This window comes from Mustela nigripes, chromosome 4, assembly GCF_022355385.1.
Source record: "Mustela nigripes isolate SB6536 chromosome 4, MUSNIG.SB6536, whole genome shotgun sequence".
NCBI classification, from domain to species: Eukaryota; Metazoa; Chordata; class Mammalia; order Carnivora; family Mustelidae; genus Mustela; species Mustela nigripes.
In genome coordinates this window covers 48,000,064-48,024,401 of record NC_081560.1, presented here as the reverse complement: position 1 = coordinate 48,024,401, position 24,338 = coordinate 48,000,064, and the positions used below count along the sequence as shown (strand labels likewise).

At 45.3% G+C, this 24,338-nt stretch overlaps 2 protein-coding genes across 3 annotated transcripts in view; one reads left to right on the top strand and one right to left on the bottom strand.

Annotated features, from left to right (window-relative positions):
- TAX1BP1 (Tax1 binding protein 1) overlaps window positions 1-3,453 on the top strand; it is an 80,733-nt gene extending 77,280 nt beyond the window's left edge. For both annotated transcript variants that reach the window (XM_059396667.1, XM_059396666.1), the window contains exons 18-19: window positions 1,467-1,549; window positions 2,374-3,453. In XM_059396667.1, the coding sequence (XP_059252650.1) occupies window positions 1,467-1,549; window positions 2,374-2,575 (285 nt within the window). In that variant the 3' untranslated portion in view covers window positions 2,576-3,453. The remainder of the gene's footprint in view (window positions 1-1,466; window positions 1,550-2,373) is intronic.
- An 88-nt stretch (window positions 3,454-3,541) lies between these two features.
- The window catches only part of JAZF1 (JAZF zinc finger 1), a 322,039-nt gene continuing 301,242 nt past the window's right edge, over window positions 3,542-24,338 (bottom strand). The window contains exons 4-5 of the mRNA XM_059396668.1: window positions 10,978-11,147; window positions 3,542-6,357 (exon numbers count right to left, since the gene is read on the bottom strand). Of these exons, the coding sequence (XP_059252651.1) occupies window positions 6,181-6,357; window positions 10,978-11,147 (347 nt within the window). The 3' untranslated portion in view covers window positions 3,542-6,180. The remainder of the gene's footprint in view (window positions 6,358-10,977; window positions 11,148-24,338) is intronic.

Genomic DNA, 24,338 nt, shown 5'->3' with positions numbered 1-24,338 from the left:
AATTAGGGTCAGGGTCAGTCTTTAGTTTATCAATAAAAACAGTTGTAACCTCTTAATTTTACTGAAGATTAGCAAGTTTTTTTTTTAAAACTCTATTTCCAATTTTGCAAAACTAAGTGAAGGAAACAGGAATTATTATAATGTTACCACACTGAAAAAATATGTACATAGTGGGTTATTTAGGAGGGAATCCTATATAAGCAAAAATATTTTCTTATGTGATAAACACAAAATAATAAAGAGGCCCTACCCTTTCTTGGACCTTCCAGGAAGGGATAATCATCAAAATAGCCAGGTAACCTCCCCTACCTTCTGCCCCCCCAGCAAGATAAATCAGTTTGTCTTTTGGTTCATTTGAATTTCACACCACATACATTTTCTTAGTACCTCTTATGTGACAGACTTGACTACTTAGCCCATTAATAGCAGCTCTGGAATAAGCATAACTACCCGGCCGTATAGGGACTTCCATCAGTCCCTGTATGCCTACTGATCTCTTTACAGACTGTTGGTTCATAACATGAGAGCAGCTAACAGAGCTCTCAGGAATAAAGCAGATGGGCTTTTGGGAGATGTGACTGCTTTTGATGTGAAGTGAGTCTCTATTTGGCTATTGAGAGAGAGCATACAGATCTCTCTAAAAAGTGACCACAGTGGGGCGGGTGTCTGGTTGGCTCAGTTGGTTAGGTGTCCGGCTTTTGATCTCAGCTCAGGTCTTGATCTCTAGGTCATGAGTCAAGTCCCATGTTGGGGTCCACATCGGATATGGAGCCTACTTTTAGAAAAAAGTGAACCACAGGGTTGTGTGGGCAAGGAAATCCAAACCAGTGTTTTCTTTCAGATTTATATAGGTTTTTAGGACACTTACTGGACAGTCTGTTAGTCAGATATTTAATACTGAATTTCATTCTTTCACAACAGGGTTTTGAACCCTATAGTTTGGTACACTGCTTTGTTTAAACATGGTTTTCCAGCTTGATAAGCCTGTGTGCCCAAGAACATATACATGCAAACTCATATTTTACTAGTTTTCTTTTGTAATTTCTGTATGTCATGCAGTATGTTGTCAAAAGAGGAATACTGTCTTGCAAAATTTATTGAATGAGAATAATAGGAAAAATAATGCAGTCTTAAGATTTTTATGAAAGTGGGCACCTAGTGTATGGAATGATAAGGTCAAAAGGTTACCTATATAGAGGTTCAAAAAGTCTATAGATCCATACTTTATTCACACATAGAGGTGTGGTGTAGTCTCTGTTCCACTAAGTACTGCTTTTTATTTCAAGAAGACTCAGTCCATTGTGAAATGCTCTGTAAAAATTGACTTTTATACCTTTATGTGAAAATCTGATTACTTTTGTAAAATTTTAGAAAGGGTAATTCTTAATTCCTTCATACTAATCTTGAATTAAGGAATTTATATTGTTTCACGTTTTTCAAAAGTTGCAAAATTATTCTTTGCCTAGGAAGAAGAGAATGTGCCCAGTGCTCCTGATCCTCCAAGTCAGCATTTACGTGGGCATGGAACAGGTTTTTGCTTTGATTCCAGGTAATTTTTTTTCTTTCTGGTGTAGAATTCGGATTATGTTAGATGAGTGGTTCTCAAAGTACGGTCCCTGGAAACTTATTAGAAATGCATATGATCAGGCTGTACCCCAGACCTCCTGAACCTGAAACTCTTGGTGTGGGTCCCAACAATATGTCCTCCCCCCGCTCCCCGCCTTTTTCTTTTAAGAGAGAGCATGAGCAGCGGGGAGGGACTGAGGGAGAGGGAGAAGCAGACTCCCGGCTGAGCAGGGAGCTGGACCTTGGGGACTCTATCTCAGGACCCTGAGATGACAGCCTGAGCCAAAGGCAGACACCTAACCTCCCAGCCACCCAGGCATCCCAGCAATAATATGTTTTAACACATGTTCTAGATGATGCTGATGGATGTAGTACTTTGAGAACTAGTGCTAATAAATACTTATAGTTGTTAAGCTCAAATGAATACACTTTGGGAAATAATATGTTCCGTTTATCTTTATAGTTTTACAAAAGGTATTTTCTGTTAATTAGAAATTGAGGAATTCTTGTTAATAACCTTTATTTTATGTAATATGCTTGCATTTTGGGGAATTTTAATGAAAATGTTTTTGTTACTTTAATTGTGAAACTCAATTTAGAGGCTTTATCATTTATCAGTGGTTTACACAGTTGTCAGAAGCAAGTATTTAAGAAGCAGAAAGAGGTTTCTGAAGTAACTGAAGACTTTCAAGCCAAGTCATTTAGGGTGAATTAACTAGAAAAATATAACGTCCTATCTTGAGGATACTATTAGAAATTTTACTTATTAGAAATAATGTAATTCTTTCATTTTCCTATTTCTTGAAGCTTTGATGTTCACAAGAAGTGTCCCCTCTGTGAATTAATGTTCCCTCCCAACTATGATCAGAGCAAATTTGAAGAACACGTTGAAAGTCACTGGAAGGTGTGCCCGATGTGCAGCGAGCAGTTCCCTCCTGACTATGACCAGCAGGGCTTTGAAAGGCATGTGCAGACCCATTTTGATCAGAATGTTTTAAATTTTGACTAGTTACTTTTTATTCTGAGTTAGTAATACAGTTTGACAATTAAAAAAAAAAATCACCTCAAATAGACCACTCTGGAGACCACAAGGTATCATTTCTGCACACCCTCTCTCTGCCATTCTTTTTTGAACAAGTGCTACTTTTGAGTTTTCTGTTTGTTACTAGGGTCAGGGTCTGTCTTTAGCTTATCAGTAAATAAAATTGTAACCCCTGTTAATTTTACCAGCTTAAGAAAAGTTTTTCTGTGTTTGTATCTTTATTTATTCCCATTTGCAAAACTATATGAATAAAGGAGATGGATTATTTTAATGTTACATGCTGAAAAGATATATATGTAGTGTGTCATTTAGCATATTTAGACGTTTCTGTTGACCTCGATTGAGCATGACTACTAAATATTATGTAATAAAAGTAATTTATCATTAGTCTTGCAAATTCTTTGAATACAGAAACTTCCATAATCTACCCCATGAAAGGATGGTTTTTTCACTTTCTTTAGAAATGGAAATGCATGTAGAATGAGCTCATATGCTTGCAGTATAGCACATAACCTTTTTATATTTAAAATGTTGCTGTAGGAATAGAAGGCATATTTTGCTAATTTTATGACTAAAACATTTTAGAATGACCTGAATAATTATTTTTAAGCCATCTTGAAGTTGTATTTCTACCTAATGGGAAAATGGAACAAGATAGGTTAGTGCAGTTGTTTCATACTAAATGATCTACTAAACGGTGGTGTTTGTGGCATAAAATCACAGAAAATGTATCCATATCTTTTTCACATTTTCTTGATTAAAAATGTGATGTATAAACGCAAATCAATGTGTTATATCTCTGTATAGTATTCTCATTAACATTAAAGAGGACACATTTTTTTGGAGATGTGTAATTTGGTTGTCAGATTTATTTGCGATAGCTTTTCATTAAGTCTGAACTTTTTTCCCCTTAGTCTGGGCCTTTAAACAAATTTCTGAATGGTATTTCTCTTAAAATATGAATGTTAAGAATTTACTGACTTTGATTTTGCTGCTTTTGTAAAAGTCACCCAAATATTGAAGCTTTGTCTTAAGCAAATAAGCTGGATGTTAACCTAATATTCAGTGTGGTGGCATTTCAGTGTGCTATGTGTGAACTGCATACACATCATCTTGCCTGTGTTTGTTTCTGAAAGCAGAATTTGTATTGCTGGACTCCTTAAAAATAATTTGGAGTGTAGGGCAAAACAAGACATGGCTGACTGCAAGTCTCCTTTGAAGACTCCATGTTTGTTCCTGGGAGATGCAGGTAAAATATGGTCAATGGTAGCATTTTTGTGTAGTTCATTATGGAGCATGCCAACCTTAAAACTATCCTTCCAGTATTAGAGTGGTAATGAACATTAATGAAAATAAAGAGCCATGTTTATTTTGGGTCAGAGGCAGTTTATTTTAAATGTGATTTCATTTACATTTATAAGCAGCTTTTTTTGACAGCAATTTTGATTAAGTTGCCTTCAGTTCTAAAACAAACCTCTGTTGCTTTCAAACTTAATGTGCTCTGGCCCCAACAAAACATATGAAAATATAATTTAAAGCACAGTTTTCACAGACACAGTACAATACATTCACTATACACGGTATAACAAAATATTCCCATCCTTACCTGTTTAGTAATACTGTCACAATGAATAAGTAAATAGAAATTGAATTTGTTTTATAGTTGAAAGAAATTTAACATGCACAGTGACTATTTTATGACTGTTTAGCTGTTGAACTACTGATCCAGCCTAAATTTGTTGCACTAGAAGGAGCGAAGCTAAATAATAATTGCTGGCCTAAAAAAATTTTGGTCAATTGTAGGTAGGTATGAAATATCCAAGTAGGGCCTTCTTATGCACCAACTAGTTGCTTCTCATGTCTGGATCACCCTTTTGAACATGTAAGATAACACTGTATATTCAGGACCAAGACCACTCTCAGAGATCTGAGGAAAGTTTTAGAGGGCAGTGTCTTTATAAATACTTTAAAATCCCTCATTATGAGGGATTCACAACTTAAGAATATAGAAGCTTACCCCATCTGGCCAGCAGAACGGTCATCTTTCGAACTGTCTGAAAAATTGAGGGAGGGACACTTGCTTCCCAGCTGTAAGACTTTCATCAAATGACAACATGGGAAGAAAGAAGCAATTCAAGCTTGCTTTTCACCAGTTTTGTGGGCAGTTAGCCATCTCAGAGCAATTTTTATTGCATAATGAGGCAATTGGTAAACTCTTGCATGTTTAAGGAATAGCACTTGGGAGAAAAGAACACTCAAGGCATGATGGTATTGTTGGTGAGAAAAACTTCAGGAATGGTCCAGACGTAGGTCACTCTAATGGGTCATATTAGTCACTCTTTGACCACCTGCTGCAAGAAGCACTTAATTGTCAATAAGGCTCAATTTCATATTTCAGCAAAATGTTTTTATAAAGCTAAACAGACATTTCCAATGGGAATACAGACCTCTACAATGTGATGGAAAATGTGCCTTTAAAAAAAAGTCTAAAAACACAATGACCATGAAAAGGAGGCAATAAGGGGTCTTAACAAAAAAGTTCTTTGAAATGTGCTTGGAATTTTATTTGCAACCCACAGTTTGTTAGGGCAGTGGTTGCAAGAATTGGCAACACATAAAACAGTTAACTCTGTTGGCAATAGAGAACTACAAAGTGCTTTAAAACTTCACCTAAAGATGAAGATAGAACTAAATTTCACACACACAAAATTTGCACTTCAGTATTTCAAGGTGTTTCCTAACAGATTTTAGGGAAAAGTATTTCACTAAACTGGTATCTTGGTCCAGAAATATCAATAGGCATAAACTGAATCCCTTGCACCCAGCAGGCACTCAATGAATGTGTATTAAATTAATGAGTGAACTGAATAGATTATTCTGTACAAAAATGCCATTTATAACACTAAAATGATTGCTAAGTCAGATGGCAAGATTTTCAGCTTTTTAAGGGGCAGAAGGATTTGCAGATAATATAAAACACAGAAAGCACACCTTTTATGTATGTTATTTAAATATGAAAATATTTTTAGCATATTATGTTAAACATTCTTATTTATATTTCCATTACCTAAAGTCTCTACTCACAAATACTAACTCCATTATGTAAGGCATGGTAACCAGTTTGATAATGAAGGTATTATTTTGGTTTTGAACATAGTGAGTTGATGTGTTGAAAAACTTCAATCACATTACAATCTTGGGGAAAAGAAAAAATCTCAGTGCCAGCCCCTCCCCACCCCCTCCCCCCAGTTGATATCACTGCAATACAACTAAATAATATGCAACATGCCCTCAATTTTATTGTTTTGGGGGAAATGTGCTGAAGAACCTAGAGCTTTTTTTGTTTAGCACCTTATATCAAAGTAATGAAAATGAGTATGATGATTACATGTGCAAAATGTACAAAATCATTAACTCTACAAAGATACATCATTCCAAAATTACAGAAAAAATTTTAAAGCATGCATTTAATTCTTTAAAGGGTTGCTGAATGCTTCCCCTGAAAAAAGGTGGCTGTTTTCAAAATCAGCAACTGCTGGTGAGGGTTTCTTGGCACAGTTATGACCAGCATGTTATTGCTGCATTTTCCTGATAATCTCAGCCGACACCGGGGGATGGAAATTGATTGTGTGGTGCCGCAGGCCCTGAGCTGTCTTGTAACTCTTACCACAACGACATTTGAATGGTTTGCGGACACGAATCTGCGTTCTGTGACCATTCTTAGCGTGGTACTTTATGCCATTCACATTCTGTGGAGAAGACAAAACATCACCTATTAGATGAGATCAAAATGTGTCAGACGGGGGGACAACCTTGGTGTGGTTCTGGATTACAGTCGCACTTCTCCTGCATGGCAGGTGTGTACATAGTAGGCTTTGCATGAACTCCCATTTTAAGCAGTCATATTTGTGGGCTGTGCAGACTGGGTTGCAAGCTGTATTACTCTGAAAATGAAAGTACTGGCTTCTTCAAATGTTGCATAGAATACATAAAATATATACCTAATATATATTCTTTATATATGTATAAAGAAGTACAGTTCTGTGCCTAGAACTTTGCTTCCTCTCTGGATTTTTCTACTTGGAAGAATGTTACAGTTACATTAACATATCCTCAGGATGGCCAAAAAAATGGTCTTTCTGAAGAAAAAACAGGGCAGTGGAATTCAGGACATCTGTAAACCCTTGATATAGAAACACAGCTTATGTTTTGCTTCCAGACAGCTATGAGAATATCTTACCTAGAATTTTTGTCCATTTTCTACTTGCTCAAATCATGCCCCAGCATGGCTGTGTTAGTAAGTAAGCACCCATGGGCAGACTGGGCCTTACATTTATGTTGAGGGGGGCCAGGCAAGGATGGCATTCATTCATTTCCACGCTGGGTTCTACCATCAGGACCTACCTGCCCTGATGAGAAAACTGAACCAGTCAAGGGACAACAAACTGTTTAGAGGTGCTTCTCAAAATGCCACTCCAGATCCAGTCATGAAACAGTCTGGACACGCAGCTGGGCCATGGTGTTCTGATTCTATTTGGTCTTTGCTGTCAGTATTCAGACCTGAGTAAGTACAATATATGACACGCCCTTGATATAAAAACCACAACTTTCAATTTCCTGCAGGCCTTCATGTTATAACTGGCGTGTGATGAAGAAAAATGGGGGGAAAAAAAAGACCAAACAAAACCAGAAGGCGGGGCGGATGGGGTGGTGATGTTAGGGTAGAAAGTAAAGCCACTCCTAGCTCTGTGGGGACACCAGGGAGCCCAAGAGCGGAGATGCGACTTGCTCCTGACTGGACTCAGCGTGGCTGCACAGACAACACCCGGGATGAGTCAGGTGGGAATCACATCTTTTGACCCTCTCTGTCAAAGCATGTGTGTCCAGTGTAGGCAAGTGCCAAAATTTAGAAAATACAAAGGGACATAAAGAACGGATATAATCACTAATATCTGAGGTCTCCTTTTCAGTATTTTCCCCATGAGAGAGATGAAACTGGATTCATCATTACTTTTTTTTTTTGAAAGAAGGATTTTTTGATGGCAGGATTTTATTCCATTTCCCTGTTGTTAGAAGTACAGTATTTCACAAATTTGTGCTGACTATAGGGAATGTGATGAACATGAGCTTTTGCATCCCTGGTCATATACATGGGATACATTTTTTTGGGACAATTAACGGAGTGAAAGAATATGGACGTTTTTTAAAAGTTCTGGATTATTTATTGCCAAGTTGCAATCCAGAAAGGATGTCAGTTAAGCCAGGGCTTCTGATGGGACCCTTCGGAAAGGCAAGGAGGTTTAGATCCACTGAGAGGGGACAATGCATTAAGTGCCCTTCTTGGAAAACCTTCCGCAACACACCTGCCTGGTTGTGTATCTAGACATCAGAGGCCAAGTTTCCTTCATGGTGCAAAAACCGTCAGCCTTCCCCATGTAGCGCAGGGACCCTTTCGGAGAAACTTCCCAGGGGACAGCATGTTCTGTTTTCTAGTTCTTAAAAGTAGCAAAATGCCTTTAATTCTAACAACTCTAATATTAAAAAACTATCAAAGGAAAAAAAGGTCAAAGCATTTCAACCCATCTTTCAAAGCCATTCCCAATCACAAACTAGGGAAGTCCTCTCTTGTCTGAAGAAAGGTGCCTGTGGCACCAAGGTGGATGGGATTGTTGTTCAGCCTAGAATGTGTCCGGGACACATCCAGCAGAATCAATCATGCTATTGCTTTGGGGCTCTAGTGGTCAGCTGGGGGGGGGGGGGGCCCACACTGTCCTCTTCCCCACGCATTTTGCCTCTTCCTTTATCTTGAGAGTATCTACTGTCCAAGACCTGTGCCTGGTGCTGAGAGTGGTGTATGAGCTGTACGGACCCTTGGGGTGATAAGGTAGTAAATGTTCTCCAGTGATAGGAACAGAGCATGTGGAAAGGTCAGAGGTTAGAACTTCAGTCTATGAGTGGGGAAATCAGTCTGGGAGACTGGTGAGGGCTCCCCAGAGGAGATGGCATCTGAGCTGTGCTGTGAGAAATGAGGGGAATTCAAATGAGAGGTACTGATGGAGGAGGGGAAGGGGGCATCCTAGGCAGAGGGACTAATAAGGGGAAACAGCATGGAGACTAGCTGTCCTACTGGGCCCCTCTCTCCTGCCCTACTCATTAGGCAGTCTGGAACATTAGATACCTCATCTTTTGCTTTTGCAAATGCCAAGAAATGGTGAGATGAGCTGATCTGGAGTCTGTGCCCAAGAAGCCAGTGGTGGGCAAGGAATGAGGTAAGTCTGAAGTGAGCCCTGGCTCATAAACAACATGGCGGCACTTCTGGATTCTGCCTGACCCATAGCACCAGCTCATTAGCCCTTCCTCAAACCAATACCCTGGCAGAAAGATGCAGTAGTAAGCACGAGAGAACACCACTGCCCTGCGGCCAGTAACTTACCAGCAGAAAGGTCATACTAGGGAACATGACCACACTCCTCTCAAGCCAACAGTTCAGGAGGATTGGTTACACGTTTGTCCTTGTCCCCTGTATCATGCATGACTAGGCATGCTGGCCCAGAAAAGGAAACTCACACTTCCCTCATGGAAATTGGGACCACTAATTGGTGCCCATGTCATTTGTCAGTTGATGGTGCTGAAGCAGGCAGCCTCCACAGCCCAGGCCTCGCTCAGTTTTCTTTTGGCCTTCAGTGCAGAAAGAATACTCAAGTCCCCATCAACCCAGATGTAGACAACTGTAGGAGAAGTTGCTGGAAACCCAGGAAAAACCACAGCAAAAGACTAATGACAAGCAAACAAGTGACCGGGGTGGGGGGTGGTTGGGGAAGGCTGTGAGGAAGGAGAGAGTGCCTCTTCTTCAGCCAGAATCAAGGTTGTGGCTTCTCCCCTTCACTCAACCCCCTTGTTTTGGGTCAGCCTCAGTCTGGGTCATTATCTGCTCCCTCCTCTAACATAGTGGATGTGCAGACCACCTTTAAACCAGCGTCTGGACGCTTGAGAGAAGGCAGCAGACAGCCCAGCCCCGAGGAATGGCTCCGTGAAGCCGCAGGGAGAGACGTGGCATCTGGTGAGCAGGCAGGAATCAAGGATAGAAAACTCTCTGTCTAGCTTTCTCTACTTTGAAACAAAACAAAAAAAGAAAAGGAGAACTCTGCAATGTATGGTCTACCTTCCAGTAAAACGACCTTGTCTGGCAATCCCTACGCTTTTCCGGCTCCCAAAGAAACCACCTGGCTGCCTTTCCTCCTCTCCGCCTTCCGTGTCCCTGACACAGAAATCCCTGACACACAAAACGGACGCGTGCCACTCTGGGTCCTGTTCTGCCCCAGCAGCTCCCGGGCCCCAAGGGGATCCTCACACCTCCGCCAGGGTGTCTTGGTTTTAAACAAAGCACATTCAGACTTTCCATGAGATTCCATAAGCACGTGGTCGCCTAGTTTCCATAGGCAAAGCCCTGGCCACTTTTAGATCAGCAGCTGGTACAAAAAATACTGAAATAGGTTTTTTTGTTTGGTTGGTTTGGTTTAGTGTTCAGAAACATATGCGTGTTTCTGATGCATTATGAGAAACGCCTCTGCTATTACAACACATCTTTCAAGCCTTAAAAAAAGTCAGTCTGCTGAGCTATGGGTAAATTAGCATATCATCAAATGTACCACATCAGTTCCTGATTTTTGTCTCCCAATTGGAGTTTAAAGAGTTGCTAACACCTCAGGAGAAAGCGTGCACATTTGCTCTTTAAGTTGCCCTCTGGACTGACCCCTGAATGTTGTCTCCTTCATTGTTTTGTTCCTTTGAGTTTTCTTAACAGAAGATTTATTGTCCCTGGTCACTCCTGACACCCAGTCAGGCTCTCAAAGGCACGGGTTCTGGGTCCACTATTACAGACAGGTTTGGTGAGAAAAATAACAAAGCCCCCTTTTCTCTTGGTCATGCCAGTGGTGGGGCTGTGGGGAAGGGAGCAAGAGTCTCCTCTGCTGAAAGCTGAGAACCCTATGTCTACCCCTTTGAAGATTTCAAGGTCATCCTCTGTGAGCCCCCTGCAGAGCCAACACTGGGGAAGTTTGGCAAATATATGGGCGACACACTTTGATATCTGATAGGATGTGAGTCTGAAGAACATCAAAGACACGATCTTGCCACCAAACCCTTCTTTTGCCCTAGAGCTCCCACCTGGATCAGCAAAAGGGGAAGCCCCACCAAACCCCCAGAAACCAGGGGCCTGCCTGTCCCCAGGCCCGTGTCTCCGCGAAGACTAGGCACGTGGAGGGCCCAGGAGAGGAAGGCGTCAGAAGCCAGGAGCCGCTCCCCAGGGTAGGCCTGCCCCTTTCCGCACAGTGAATGCAGTTAATGCCAGGTGACGGTCCTGCTTTTACCTTGTATCTCTTTTTGCATCCGGGAACTGGGCAGGCAAAAGGCTTCTCCTCGCCTCCGTTCATACACATGGAGCTGAGGATGGCTTCAGAGCTAATGGCGCTCTCCGTGGTCCAGGACTCATCGCTGTCCGACTCCTCGTAATCCACCTCCTCCTCATCGTACTCACTGCCTGTGGGGCCAGAGAAGAGCAAGGACGGTCAGCAGCGGCCCTGGCCCCTCGTCCCCTCCAGTGTGCCCCCCCTGCAGTCCCCAGGGCAGAAGGAATGGCAGTGACCAGATGGGCAGTGACCAGATGGGCTGCTCCCAGGCACAAAGGGACCACCCTGGGGGCAGAGGCCAGATGAAGGGTTTCTCTAGGGCTCAGGCAGGGCTGGCAATTCGCTGAGCAAGAGTGTGGAAGCTGGGGCAGGCCTGTGTGTCACCGCAGAGGGACTGCTTAGCCTCTGGGACCCAAACCACAGATAACCAAGGCTGACGGACACCCCTGCCCCAACACAGACACACACGCTGTGTCTGACACGCCGATGCACAGGAGGAGTCTGTCCCCAGAGTTTCATGCTCATCGGCCTAGTAAATGCAAAAGTCTGTGGTAGGGGATTACATTCTACACTTATCAGGTATCTGCATTTCGGTGGGAATTCCTCTCAAATCTTTTTCTTTATAGCTAAAGCAAAGAAGACCATGAGAAACTTTGGAACTAAAAGGAGCTTACCCCAAGCTCGGGGGCAGCGGGGACAGACATCCTGAGGCTCTGAGCCAAACTCATGGTCAGAATACCAGGTTCCAGCTCGCGGAAGGCCAAGTAACTCCGACCATGTCTGTCACCAGGGACGGACACCTGTCTCCCTGGCTCTACCCAGCATTCCCTGGGAGGGCAGGCTGCCCCCTCCCAGCTCAGATCGGAGGAGAGGATTGCCTTGTATTCCCAAGCTTAAGAGCTCTGCTCAGAATGGAGTTAAAAATTTTGACTTCACACACTTCTGTTAAGGATGGTGGGGATGGAGAACCACTTCAACAAGCAGCCGCTTTTTTGCTTTTTTTTTTTTAATGAGGCCCAAAGCCATTTATTTTGAGCTCTTGCACAATACAACCCTGAAGGACATAATTCTACAGATCATAAACAGTGTAAAATAATATGTTGACAAGTCTTAATGCATTTACAAGCCCCGTGGAATAAATAGGAATTATAGCACAACATTAATAAGAATTATATGGTAGCAATTACAGTTGTGAAATTCATCCCCCAGGTGTGAGGCTAAATGGCACCAGGGGCCTGCCTGGGTGCTTCGTGGTCTGTCTCTGCTACATCAATTATTTCAACACCAAATATTGGCATTTTTATTGGGTTTCATTTTAATAGGCATTAATAAGATTGTTTCAAGAGCCAACTGAGCCAGGCACAAGGACGCTGGCCCCTGAAGCGAACCCTTAAAAGGACCTAGGAAGGAAAGAAGGGACCTCAAGTTGACTGCCTCTTGTGTTTCGGGCACATCCCATGCATCATCTCATGGAACAGGCCAGCAGCCCTGTGAGGTGGGGAGGACTGTCACTTCCCTGAACACGAGGAAACCGAGTCCGGAGAGGCTCAAGAGCTTACGAACTTTCAATTGGCTATTTGGGGGTACTGCTTCTCTCCTGTCTTGCTTCCTGGCTGCCAAAGCCAGCAGCAATCCGAAGGGTCCCTTTCGACCTCTTTTGAGTTGCTGGTTCTTCACCAACTATCACTCACATGGAATTCGGGGTGGTCTTGAAACAGGTTTTGAAACCCATTGAGAAACTCTTGGGTGGTATAGAAAAAACCAATTTGGTAAAAGGAGGTTTTGGAATTAAATGGGGGTTTCCGTAACTCCGCCGTGTTCAGCTATGGCCCCCAGAAAGAAGAGACCCAGTTTGGAAAGGTTTGTACGAGACAAGGCAGGGGTGTCCTCGGCCATGTTTCCGAGTCTGTGAGCAAATTTCGAGATCTGTTTTTAAGTAGGGCATTGTTTAGGACATTTTGCTCTTAAACAAATGCCACATGCTGGTGTCCTTTAAATTGCTTGTTAGAAAACTATAAATGCTATTTCACAAAGCTCCTTCAGCCAGACTTCAGAAAGTTAGAATGACTAATTTACCCATCTAATTGGGCTAATTTGTGAACCTGAATACCAGGAACCATGCAACATTTACAACCCGGGGGGGGGGGTGCTCAGACCAAGGGAGGGCTTAATGAAGCCCAGCAGAAGATAAAACTTCAAAAATCCAGTAGATCAAAAGGAGCCAGACCCCGAGGGCTTGATGCTGTGGAAACCATACGGCATCCAGCCCCTAGTGGGGCAGGTCGGGGGACCACACAGTCCATCCGAGTCAGGACGCACTTCCCTGGCTACCTGGGCCACCTGCTCCAGGCACTGCTGTGCTACAGGGTCCTCTGGCTGCTCTGGGTAACTGTCCCCTGGGTGGGGGCTCAAAAATGACCTGCTTATACTTAATTCTGTCCTGTAACAAAGAGCTGTGTGTAGACCTGGGTTCACGTCTAGCGCATGTCAGCTGGGTGACCGGCTCCCGTCATCCGCTTTCTCGTCTCTGAAATGGGCACAAATCTCTTCCTTGCAGTTTAAGAATTAGAATTCACGTCTAGAGAACATCGGACACAGAGGGCCTGCCCACTGTAAGTGCTCAGAAAATGGAGGACAGCGTAACTTCCTTTTTGTAATAACATTACATGTATGGATTACATATATTTTCTAAAGAAAGGCCTCTTGCGAAACCAGATAAAAACTAACATAATTCTGAAAGACACGGGAAGCTCCACTACAAGAAATACAAGCGGGACTTCACATCAAGACGGGCTGTGCTGCTACTGACAAGTCCTGGGACCCCGGCAAGGGATGTCACGTCTCTGATCTTTAGGCTCCTCACGTGTAAAATGGGCCAACACTACCAACCAGCTCTAAAGCTCGTGCTGAAGCATAACTGAATTCCTACTTCTAAAGCAATATACTTTATTGCTTTATATGCCAGGACAGTGCCTGGCATATGGTGAGCATTAAAGAAGCATTTGGTACATAAATGAGTCAAAGGTCACAAGGGCAGTTTCCTTATTTTACCCGCTGTTCCTTTGTTCTGGAGCGCGGCTGAGGGGGGGATTCACTGTTTTCAAACAGAACAGTGTGTGCACGGGCTCTGCTGCTTGTCTTAACCGTCCCCCGCACGTCTGCCCATCCCCAAACAGCCGGGAGCAGCTGGAGAGCCCGGCCTCCTCCCCAGCTGCCGCCTTTCACTCTGCGGCCGGGACCTGCGGCAGGTGGAGACAGGCTGCATGGGGCTCCAGAGCCACACGTGTGCGTGGGCCGGCCCCTGCCTGGTGTTCACATCTGGAAAACGGGCTGGGGGTGTCCGGCGTTAAACATCTGCAGACAACAACCACACTTCGCCTGCTTCCAAACATCCTGGAATTCCAGGAAGGTCTCGCCCCAAACCGGTTACCGCTGCAGTTACAGGAACAGCCTGCAGCAGAGGGAGCCGGGCCCACGCCAGCAGCAGAGGGAGGACAAGGGAACGGATGAGTTTGTTTGGAGCTGCCACCACCCAGAATCCATCAATGGCAACATTTTGCGTAATTTTCTAAACAGAAAATTCAAAATATCTCCTTGGGGGGTGGGGTGTGTGTGTATCTAAAGATTTTATTTGTCAGAGAGAGAGAGAGATCACAAGTAGGCACAGAGGCAGGCAGAGAGAGGGGAGCAGGCTCCCTGCTGAGCAGAGAGCCCGATGCGGGACTCGATCCCAGGACCCTGAGATCATGACCTGAGCCGAAGGCAGAGGCTTTAACCCACCGAGCCACCCAGGCGCCCCATTCTATTTCCTTGGTGTAAAAGAGTGGGTAAAGGAAGAAGAAAAAAAAAGCCAAACCAACAGCTACCTATCGTTGTGACTGGGGCCGGGAATGGGGAGGAGAGGGTTCTGGGCGTGTGAGTCAGGCGGAATCAAACCCTCCGCGCCCAGAGCAGATGGGTGTCCTGCAAGGCTCTGCTGGGGAACGCAGGGTCGTGGAATCCAAATTCCGACAGGAGAAGGGCCACCAAACCCCAGTGGTCGGTGCAGGGGACCCCCCTTCTCAGGGCTCCCAGCCTCAGAACTCAGAGCAAGAAAAGGTCATGCTATAGTGTGTCCTCTTTTAAGTGTTATCTTTCCTTCTCCCCACTCTCCGTCTCTCCCCTCTACAAGGCACCCCCAGATCCTGGCAAGGGTCCTATGGATTCAGTCACAGAACAGAAAAACACCTGCTGTGTGCCTTCAGTCCCTCCCAATGCCTCATGTTGTGAAGGGCCCAGAGGAAGGCTTCCTCACAATGAAAGAGAAAGCTACAGACCCTAATTAAGAAAAACAGATGAAAGCCACGGGCCAGTTGCACGGCTTCCAGCATTGGCCCCGTGTGGGCTGGGCAGTGCCACCAGGAAGTGGACAAGCTGTGGAGACGTGGCCCCTGCATTCTGAACCAAACATCAGCTGGCCTGCCAAACCCATGGTTCTCTATTAGAAGATACACCCTGACGGATCTGCATCTCTACAGGGTCTGGACAGGGAGGAGCCTGGACCTGCTGGGCACGCAGATGGAACTCAGCCCAAGCAGCCTCTATCTTAAGACGGTCACAGCTTTTGCTCCAGCAGCAACGCTCCATGGCCGGGAGGGTCTGTCCCAACATGAGCGCCCCCAGGAGACATGTTCATTTCAGTGCACAAATGGGCAGAAAGAGACGGTTTTAGGAAGGTATTGTTGACACAAGAACACTGCCTGCTTTTGGTTAGCCTCCTTTTAAGTCATTTGCTTCCCAAATTCCATAGGCCTAAACCTGTGTTTGCTTAGATTTTTCTTTTTAAAGATTTTATTTTAATTAATGATTAATTTGAGAGAGCATGAGCAGTGAGAAAAGAAGAGGCAGAAGCAGGCTCCCCCGTGAGCAAGGAGCCCCACGTGGGACTCGATTCCAGGACCTGGAGATCATGACCTGAGCTGAAGGCAGACGCATAACCCACTATGTCTTCCAGGCGCCCCTTATTTGGATTTCTTAATGAAAACTGTAGCTAAGAAGAAGCACGTTTTGTTTTACACATGCTCCTCCGGAACCTGAAAGCGCGGGGAGCTGCCTCCATCAAGGATGGGATGCGCTTTTCTGGCAACCAACCTCTGTTTCTCCATTTTAACAGAGGGCAGAGCGGGGCTTCGGGAAGTGAGGCGTGTGCCGAAGGCCACTGGCTAGAAACAGGATGACCACACTGGGACTTGGGGATTCGGTCCCCGAGTCTGTCTCCTTGTTTTCAAACCGAGTATCCCCTGCACGAGGGAGATTGAGACGGGACACACAGAACGGAGCCCTGTGAATCCTGGAAAGGAGGGAAAACGGACACATCACACACAGACCTGCGGGGAGCCGCGGGCTGTGCCTCGGACACCGAGTGGCGGGACCCGGCTCTCCTGGGCATTTGATCAGGCTCTTCTCTGTCTTAGACATTATGAATTTTAAATAACACATGGCCATGTCCGAGTTTCTCTAAGGAAACGTAATTTCACCATGCACTGTCCCACACACACACTGGCCGCCATTGCTGCCCCATGGGCGGAGTTTTCTACTGTCACTGAGCCCCGCTGCGCCGTCCCCATGTGGGGCGGGGCTGGGCGGGACAGCAGCTCAGACCGGCAGCCCCCAGAGCCCACCTTGGCAGCTCCGTCTGGAAAATGAGCACAAGCTGGCAGATAGGATTTCATGAGAAGACAATTACGTTCTGCAGGATTGCCAGGAAAAGCTTACTGGTTGTCAGCAAATAAGTAAAAACCCTAACCGGTCTCATGAATCACGTGCGATCACAAGGTGGTCTGGAGCCTCTGCACACACATGCAGATTCATCCACCTGGATCCACATCGCCGCCCAGGAGCCCTGCTGAGTGCCTCTACCAACCTTGCTGTCACTCGCCCCAGGAGGCCCCTGAAATCCTGTCTACCTCCCTCCAACCTCTGCTCAGCTGCCCTCTGCTCACCCTGTTACTCTGTGCACGTGGCCTGCTCTCCAGTTCAGCCCCTCTAGTAGTCTCATTCATTCCTTGTATTCGTAAACATAAAACACTGACATACACATAGATAAAATTAAGTCAACCTTTTCCAGAAACCCAACATGCCAGGTTTTTCCTATAATCCAGATCATTAATATTCATGCAAAAGAGATAACTGCAGTGACAGCAAATTAAAACCCTCCTGGGGTGTCAAATTCTGGCAAATACATTAGCCAAGAGATGCCTCTCTGCCTTATAGATTTATCATTATAAATTAGCTTTAACTGGTACTGACCCAGTTTATCAGAGCTGTAGCAGCAACAGTCAAAACGAACTGGCGACATTACGATTTCCTTGAAAGGCAGGCTGAAGGCTCTGGGGACCATGGGCCAAGCCTTGAAAATGCTTGACCTCCTCGCTGCTGGCCTCAGCTCATTCCTGGAATGGCGCACTCCCCCATGTGCTCCTGAACTGAGGAAATGGTCCTGGCTCTCGAAGCCTGACGTTCCCTTTCCCTCCTAGGACTCAAGCCCTTCTCGCTTATCTGGAGGTGCTTGGTCATTATCTTTGATAATGCGCCCAGGGTTCTGCTTGCCCTTAAGGAGCCGACAACATGTGTTTGTTGAATGAATTAATGGGGAATAGAACTCATGGGTTCTAGTAGTAGAAAGGGACCCAAGATTACACAGTTTGTACTCTATGACCTTTTCTTGACTTAGAAAAAAAGCGAATATATTACATTACCTGCCAGCTTAAACCTCTCCAGTGGCTTCCCATACTAAGCAGAAACCCAATGCCTGATCATGACCTTATTCCATAGCATACCTGTTTAGAACTTTAATATCTAAAGGACGTTTCCATAAGAAAACTTAAATATTTGTGTTTTGTTTAGTGTTAAATTTTACAGTTGTAAGTCTATTGAACACATATTTCTAACTATTCAAATACTACTAAGTAAATCAAAATATTTTTTTTAAGTAAGCTCTGTGCTCAACATGAGGCCTGAACTTAAGATCCCCAAGATCAAGAGTTGCACGCTCTACCATACGGGTTGGCCAGGCTCCCCCAAAATACAATTTTAAAAAATATAGCTTTCATACATTTATGTGTTAATTACAAACCTGGTAACAATTCCATTTTCAACAGAATTGTGCCAACTCTACCATTTAAGTATTTAAGCCTTAAAATATTTTAAATACAAGTTAGTCCTATGGATATGTTTTTTCATCATTTTCAACCTTAGCTTTGACCTTCCTGGGGTTACCAGAACCTGACAAGACCATAAGAAACAAAAGCTGATTCTGACCAACAGAAGGGAGGGTTTCTGAGTTACTGACCCACTGGTGCTCGGTCAAGGTCAAGAGCGAGCCTCCATTTCCCGGGCTGGATGCCTGGGATCTTCACTCAAGCTTCACTTGCTCAACAGGCAGGTTTTTTTAAAAGCCCCTGTCTTTCTTATGACATCATGTCTTCAGTACAATGACTAGGGCCAATGGAGCTGGCATCTCCTGGGGAAAGGGCTTCTGTCCCGAGGCACATGGCTCCTTGCGGCATTGTGCAGCCTCCCTTCCTGCCATTTGTGACAGGCTCAATCTTCTCGCAGTTCCTACTTTTCCTGCAACTTCGGGGCTTACTCATAACTCCCTGCCGATCTGCTGATGGTGATGCAGAAAAAGAACACCTGTATTTTGTACACAGCCAGCCACTTTACAGAACACAGTTTCACCTATGCTAGTGGGCCCCGGGCATAGGTGAGAAGCAGAAGCACATTCTGTTATTTCCACGTTCTTCTATTACAGCTACTTTTGGGCACACTTTACACTAACTTCTCCATGTTCGGTACCATTTTGGACTCATTTCACAGATTCTGTTAATCAGCAGTCATCATCTTATTCTTTGATGCTTAAATGACTACAGCTTGGCTGCTGGAAGCCCTTTCAGGTGGTCTCCTGGCTTTATAGTATCTTCTGTTATTAGTTTTTAATTTATATTTTCTTCTCTTTGATCAAAGTTATGATTGCACACTGTGAAAAGTTGGATGGATAGTTCTTTGTGGCTGACAATGAAAAAGAGGGGTCCTCTGTCTTATCTTCCCTCTGCCCATCCCCCCCATATTTACATCTCTCAACCTGGGATTCACCTCATGGCTTCTGAACAACACAAGTCTACCGCTCCTTTTTGATATTCCATTTTGGATCCCTACTGACTATGCTAGTTAAGAATTTTGGTCTTTGGGGCACCTGGCTGGCTCAGTAAATGGAGCATGCGACTTGATCTTGGGGTTGTGGATTAGAGCCACACATTGTCTGTTGCGATTACTTAAAAAGGTAAAATCTTAAAAAAAAAAAAAATTTTTTTGGTCTTTTACACACGTCCAAGCCTGCACTGCACTTCCCCTTCCAGGAGGATTTCATCACGACACTAGGTTTCACCGCTGTCCAATGTTTGCATTGTCACAACAACACTGGCCCACTCATTGAACTGTGACATTTTTGTTGCCCTAGGAGTTAGTCAGCACATTTCTGGAGCTTCAGTGTCCTCCTCACCACCCTCATCATCAAAAGGGCAGTGGCCACTAACTTGGGCTCCCCATGATCCATTTATTCATGTAAACCTCACAACAACGCTGAGAATGCTACTAGGATTATCTTCATATTACCAAAAACAGAGTCTAGGAGAGGCAGAGTGCCTGGTCTGAGGTTGCAAAGCTTTTCTATGGTAGAGCAAGAGTCCCACCCTGCCGCCTGCATCCAGAGGCCGTGTTCCCCAACAGTATACTGCACTGCTCACTTGAATTTGTCCCAGACTCAGCTCAAACATCACCACCTCCGAGAAGCCAGCCCTGATTATCCAACTAGTTTGGCAGGCACGATGTCCTCCACACTGAGCACGTCTAGCTTTCTAAATGATCTTGTTCTTGTCTTTGTTAGCTTTCTTCCTCACTAGGAAGTAAGCCCCACATCACTGAGTTCCTGGAGTCCTTAAAGGTGCCTGGCACACAGGAGGCACTCAATATATATTTGCTGAACAAACAAACGAAAGGCAAGGGCAATGACATCAGTCTTCCTGACATCCCAGCCATGTTGCCCAACCAGCTGGTGATGTTCGCTGGGGAGAAGAGGGGCGTGGGGGCAAAGTGAAGATACAAAGTATTTAGGGATTGGAGATGTAGGGTCTGCCGCTTAATGACAAATGAGGTGCACAGATCTAATTGCCTGTCACCTGCATCTGTGTTACTATTTTTTAAAAGATTTTATTTTTAAGTAATCGCTACACCCAACATGGGGCTTGAACTTACGACCCTAAGATCGAGAGTTGCACGCTCCACTGACTGAGCCAGCCAGGCGCCCCACTCTGTTTTTTGACAAAGTCGAAAGGGTTACAGGCAGCTGCACTTCCCACCAGTACACTGACAAAGAGGGGAACCCTGGAGAAATGCTTAGGCTGCCCCCCTCCCCGCCAAAAAACCTGCCAGCGCTGTAAACAGAGCGTAGACTCCACCAGGAGGGCACAGCCCTGCCTGCCACCTGGCCGCTGTGGTGTGACTGCCGCCTGGGCGAGGGCTGAGGGATGCACAGAGCAGGTGGTGACACCCGCCCCCTTCATCCTCCATGGGGGGGAGGGGAGGATGTCGCTCTAACCCCATGGGCTGTGCCTTATTTGAGGTCGAGATCAAGGCTGTAGCAATCAGCATCTTCTAAAAATTGGAAATCAAGATTTTAAAGCCATTCCATGAGACAAGAGCAAGTCTGTATTTGAATAGGCACAGTCTCAGAAAAAGATGAAAAGAAACAAACACATAGGAAAACTGGCCCCTTTCTCACTAACCCTTCATTGTTATGGCTCTTGATCCTTTGCTTTTATTCACTTGGAGGCTTTGGAGAAGCATTTTGTATTTTTTTGTGACCTACTTGTTCCTAGCTCTGATCTCATCATTCCCACATCCCCCCCACGCCACCTGGAAAGGGTCCTCCTGCCAATTCAGAGCTCCCACGGGCATATCTCTCCGGGCACCCAGTCTCCCAGCTCTCCATCTGGTCGGAGGAGAAAGAAACTGCTTCCAGAACAAAACAAAAAAAATACTACCTCCTTTCTTGTCCCCGGCTCTAGGCTATTTTTCAGGGAAAATGAGTAATAAAAGATGATGTCTTATACACCCAAAACAAGGGTAACAGTGTGTGTCAACTGTAGGAAAAAAAAAAAATGACGTCTCTTTAGTACAGCACAGATTTCAGCAACATCCATCTCTTCTGGTCGCTCGTCCCCAGTCAGGAATTCTACTCTTTCACCTTTCAGGGGTGGGGGTACAAAATGACGTCTTTTCTCTTAGTCTTCTAGTGGCTGATCAGGATTCACGGACATTTACCGTCAAAGTAGGCGACTCTCAAGACCCACTTCCAATGCAGAGTCCTAGGGTTTTCGAACTGCTGACTGTGACCCTTCGCGGGTTGTAAAATCAGTTTGGTAGGGCAGTTAAGTAAGGACAGAATAGAAGACAAAGTGGCAGAGTGTAAACATGTGCTCATAAAACTTCTGTTTCAGGTGTGTGTCTCCACGTAAAATATTCCTCACTATGAATTACAGCTAAAAAGCTTACGGCTATATTTGACTATTAGTATCTCAGTTTATAGGACTTCTAACTGAAAGAACTATTTCATCCAGATGAGAAAATCACCGATTTTAACCAACATTTATAATAGGACGTAGAACAGGCTAAAAGAGAGAAAAGTCATTTGTGGTGAACATAAACAAGGTCTTATGTCGCAGGAACTCACTCTCTCCCCGAGAAGGCGGGCTGTTGGCACACTGACCTCAGGACCATTGGGAGAGCACACACAGATGGGAGCCAATGGGTGACAGGTGAACTATGAAACAAAAGTGTATGTAATGCACAGGAAGTATGAGGACAGCCCCCACTGATTCAGGTGTCCTTTAAGACCACCAGCCTCCACCATCTTTTTGAATATTCTCAAGGACAATCAGAGCAGGTGAATCTGGTTCTAAAGAATGGCCCAAGTCATTCTCAGGCCTTGGGCTGAATTTAGAAGGGTCATGCCTGTCACCCTGGCCTCTGCCATCAAGTTGCCAAAGAGAATAGGTTCTCAGAGTTTCAAGTCTCACAGCCAAGCCAGCAAGCGCTGTGCCTTTGAGGGGTGAGCAAGCTTCTGGAGCTGGTGTTTTGGGCCAGACCCAGAGAATTACAGCTGCCCAGATCCAGGAAGGAGCTGGAGCAGAGCTCAGAAAGGGGAGATCTCAGTGTGTCCAAGGGCAACTGGCAGCTCCGTCTTCCCTACCACCCCGATGGGCTCACTGGGAAGTCACCACCACTGGGGAACTTCTTCCTGCTCCGTGCAGCATCCTCAGCCCTGTGCATTCCCGGCCTGAGCAGGCCTCCGCTAATCTGTAGGGAGGGAGGGTAATCCAGAGCAGAGGCCCAGCACCGGAAGGACATTCACTGCATGACACAAATGCACACGGGTATGTGCCTGTAATATACGTATCCTGCACTTCATGATCGTGCTTAATTAAATCACAGTCCAGCGTGGACATGATAAAATGAAAGGAAGCACGATGACAACATGAATGATCATGACCTGAGAGTGGCACAGACAAGCTTCATCCTTCGGGTAAACCTGATCAGCACACACACACCTGAACCTGTCTGGAGGCTGTGCGGGAAGGCGGGTCATTCGGGGGCTTGGGAGCAGGCTGCCTGCATCGGGATGCCACTCCTGGCCTCTGAATAGTGATTTCACCTCTTTCTACCTCCATTTTATCATTAGTAAAACCATAGTAACACTAGCCCCTCAAAGGGCTCCTGAGAAGACTGTACCATTTAACATGGAGAAGGTGATCAGATTAATTTCTGGCATATAATTGTGTAGTCTACTAGCACCCGCTGTAATTATTATTTTAATTGATAATTTAAAATCATCTAGACTTGAAAGAAATGACCAGGGATAGACAAAGCCTAAAAAGAAATCACCCGGTTAACAGAGGTCTGCTGAAAATCCACAGATAAAAATGTCTGACTGTAGCTTCCATTTCCAGTACAATGGAGGAAGACACTGATTTCTAATGCTGTCAGTGAGGGGAATGGGGGAAGAAACGTTGACGTAGGATTTCGTTGCTGAACTATCTTTTGTTCATACATTCATCACAATGGAGACTCAGGGAAGAAAAAGACAGCATCTCCGCCTGGAGGGGTGCAGTGAGGATGTGGGTACCCGATGGTTCCTGATCACACTGTGGACTCCTCCACTGAGGGAATGCCCTGCTTTTAGAAACATCAACTCTTGGGGCACCTGGGTGGCTCAGTTGGTCAAGCCTCTGCCTTTTGATCCAGTCATGATTCCAGAGTCCCCGGATCCGAGCCCTGCATCAGGCTCCCCGCTCAGTGGGGAGCCTGCTTCTCCCTCTCCCTCTGCCCCTCACCCCTGCTTGTAAGTACCAAAGTCCCGGCCAGAGCTAGCTCTCACCGTGGGGTCTTCCCATCTCACAAACAAAGCATGCCGTATTGACGGCGTGCGCACCTTCTGCGCCGAGGAAAAGCTCCAAGAGAGGGAGGGAGGCAGGGAGAGGATGATGGATACTGGGAAAAATGCTGCCATCACCACGCTAAGAATTAAAGAAGGGCGGCCAGAACGGGTTCTCACACATCAGAGGAACTTCTCTTCCCAGACACGGCTGATGACATGAAAATGCACCACAACGGAAAAGATGCTGCGCCTATGGGGAATCGTGTCATGAGAGTCGCTGAGAGTTCACACAAATCTCGGAGATCTCCCATAAAAGCTGAGTTTCACACTTCGTCTCATGTGGCAACTACAGCCTGTGCTGCATGAAAAACGAGTTTTATGAGAGTACTTCTGATTTTTAAGAAGGCTATTTGGCTTCGTAACAGGGCAGCTTCCTGAAAGCCCCGGGAACGTCGTTTTCACACACTGCGCATCTGGGGCCCACTCAGCGCTTGTCGGGGCCACGTTTAAAACCAGGAAGACCAGGGGCCTCAGTGGGTTAAGCCTCTGTCTTCGGCTTAGGTCATGATCCCAGGGTCCTGGGATCAAGCCCCGCGTCGGGCTCTCTGCTCAGCACAGAGCGTGCTTCCCCCACCTCACTTTCTGCCTGTCTCTCTGCCTACTTGTGATCTCTGTCAAGTAAATAAATAAAATCTTTAAAAACAAAACAAAAACCAGGGAGATGGTACACGTGTGACAAACCTTGACAAAAGCGACTGGGAGAAGCTGTGGGGGCAAGAATTTCCCAGTTCCCGAGATCATCTGAAACAGGTTATAATAGAGTCCGACTTCCTACACTCCAGGTACGATG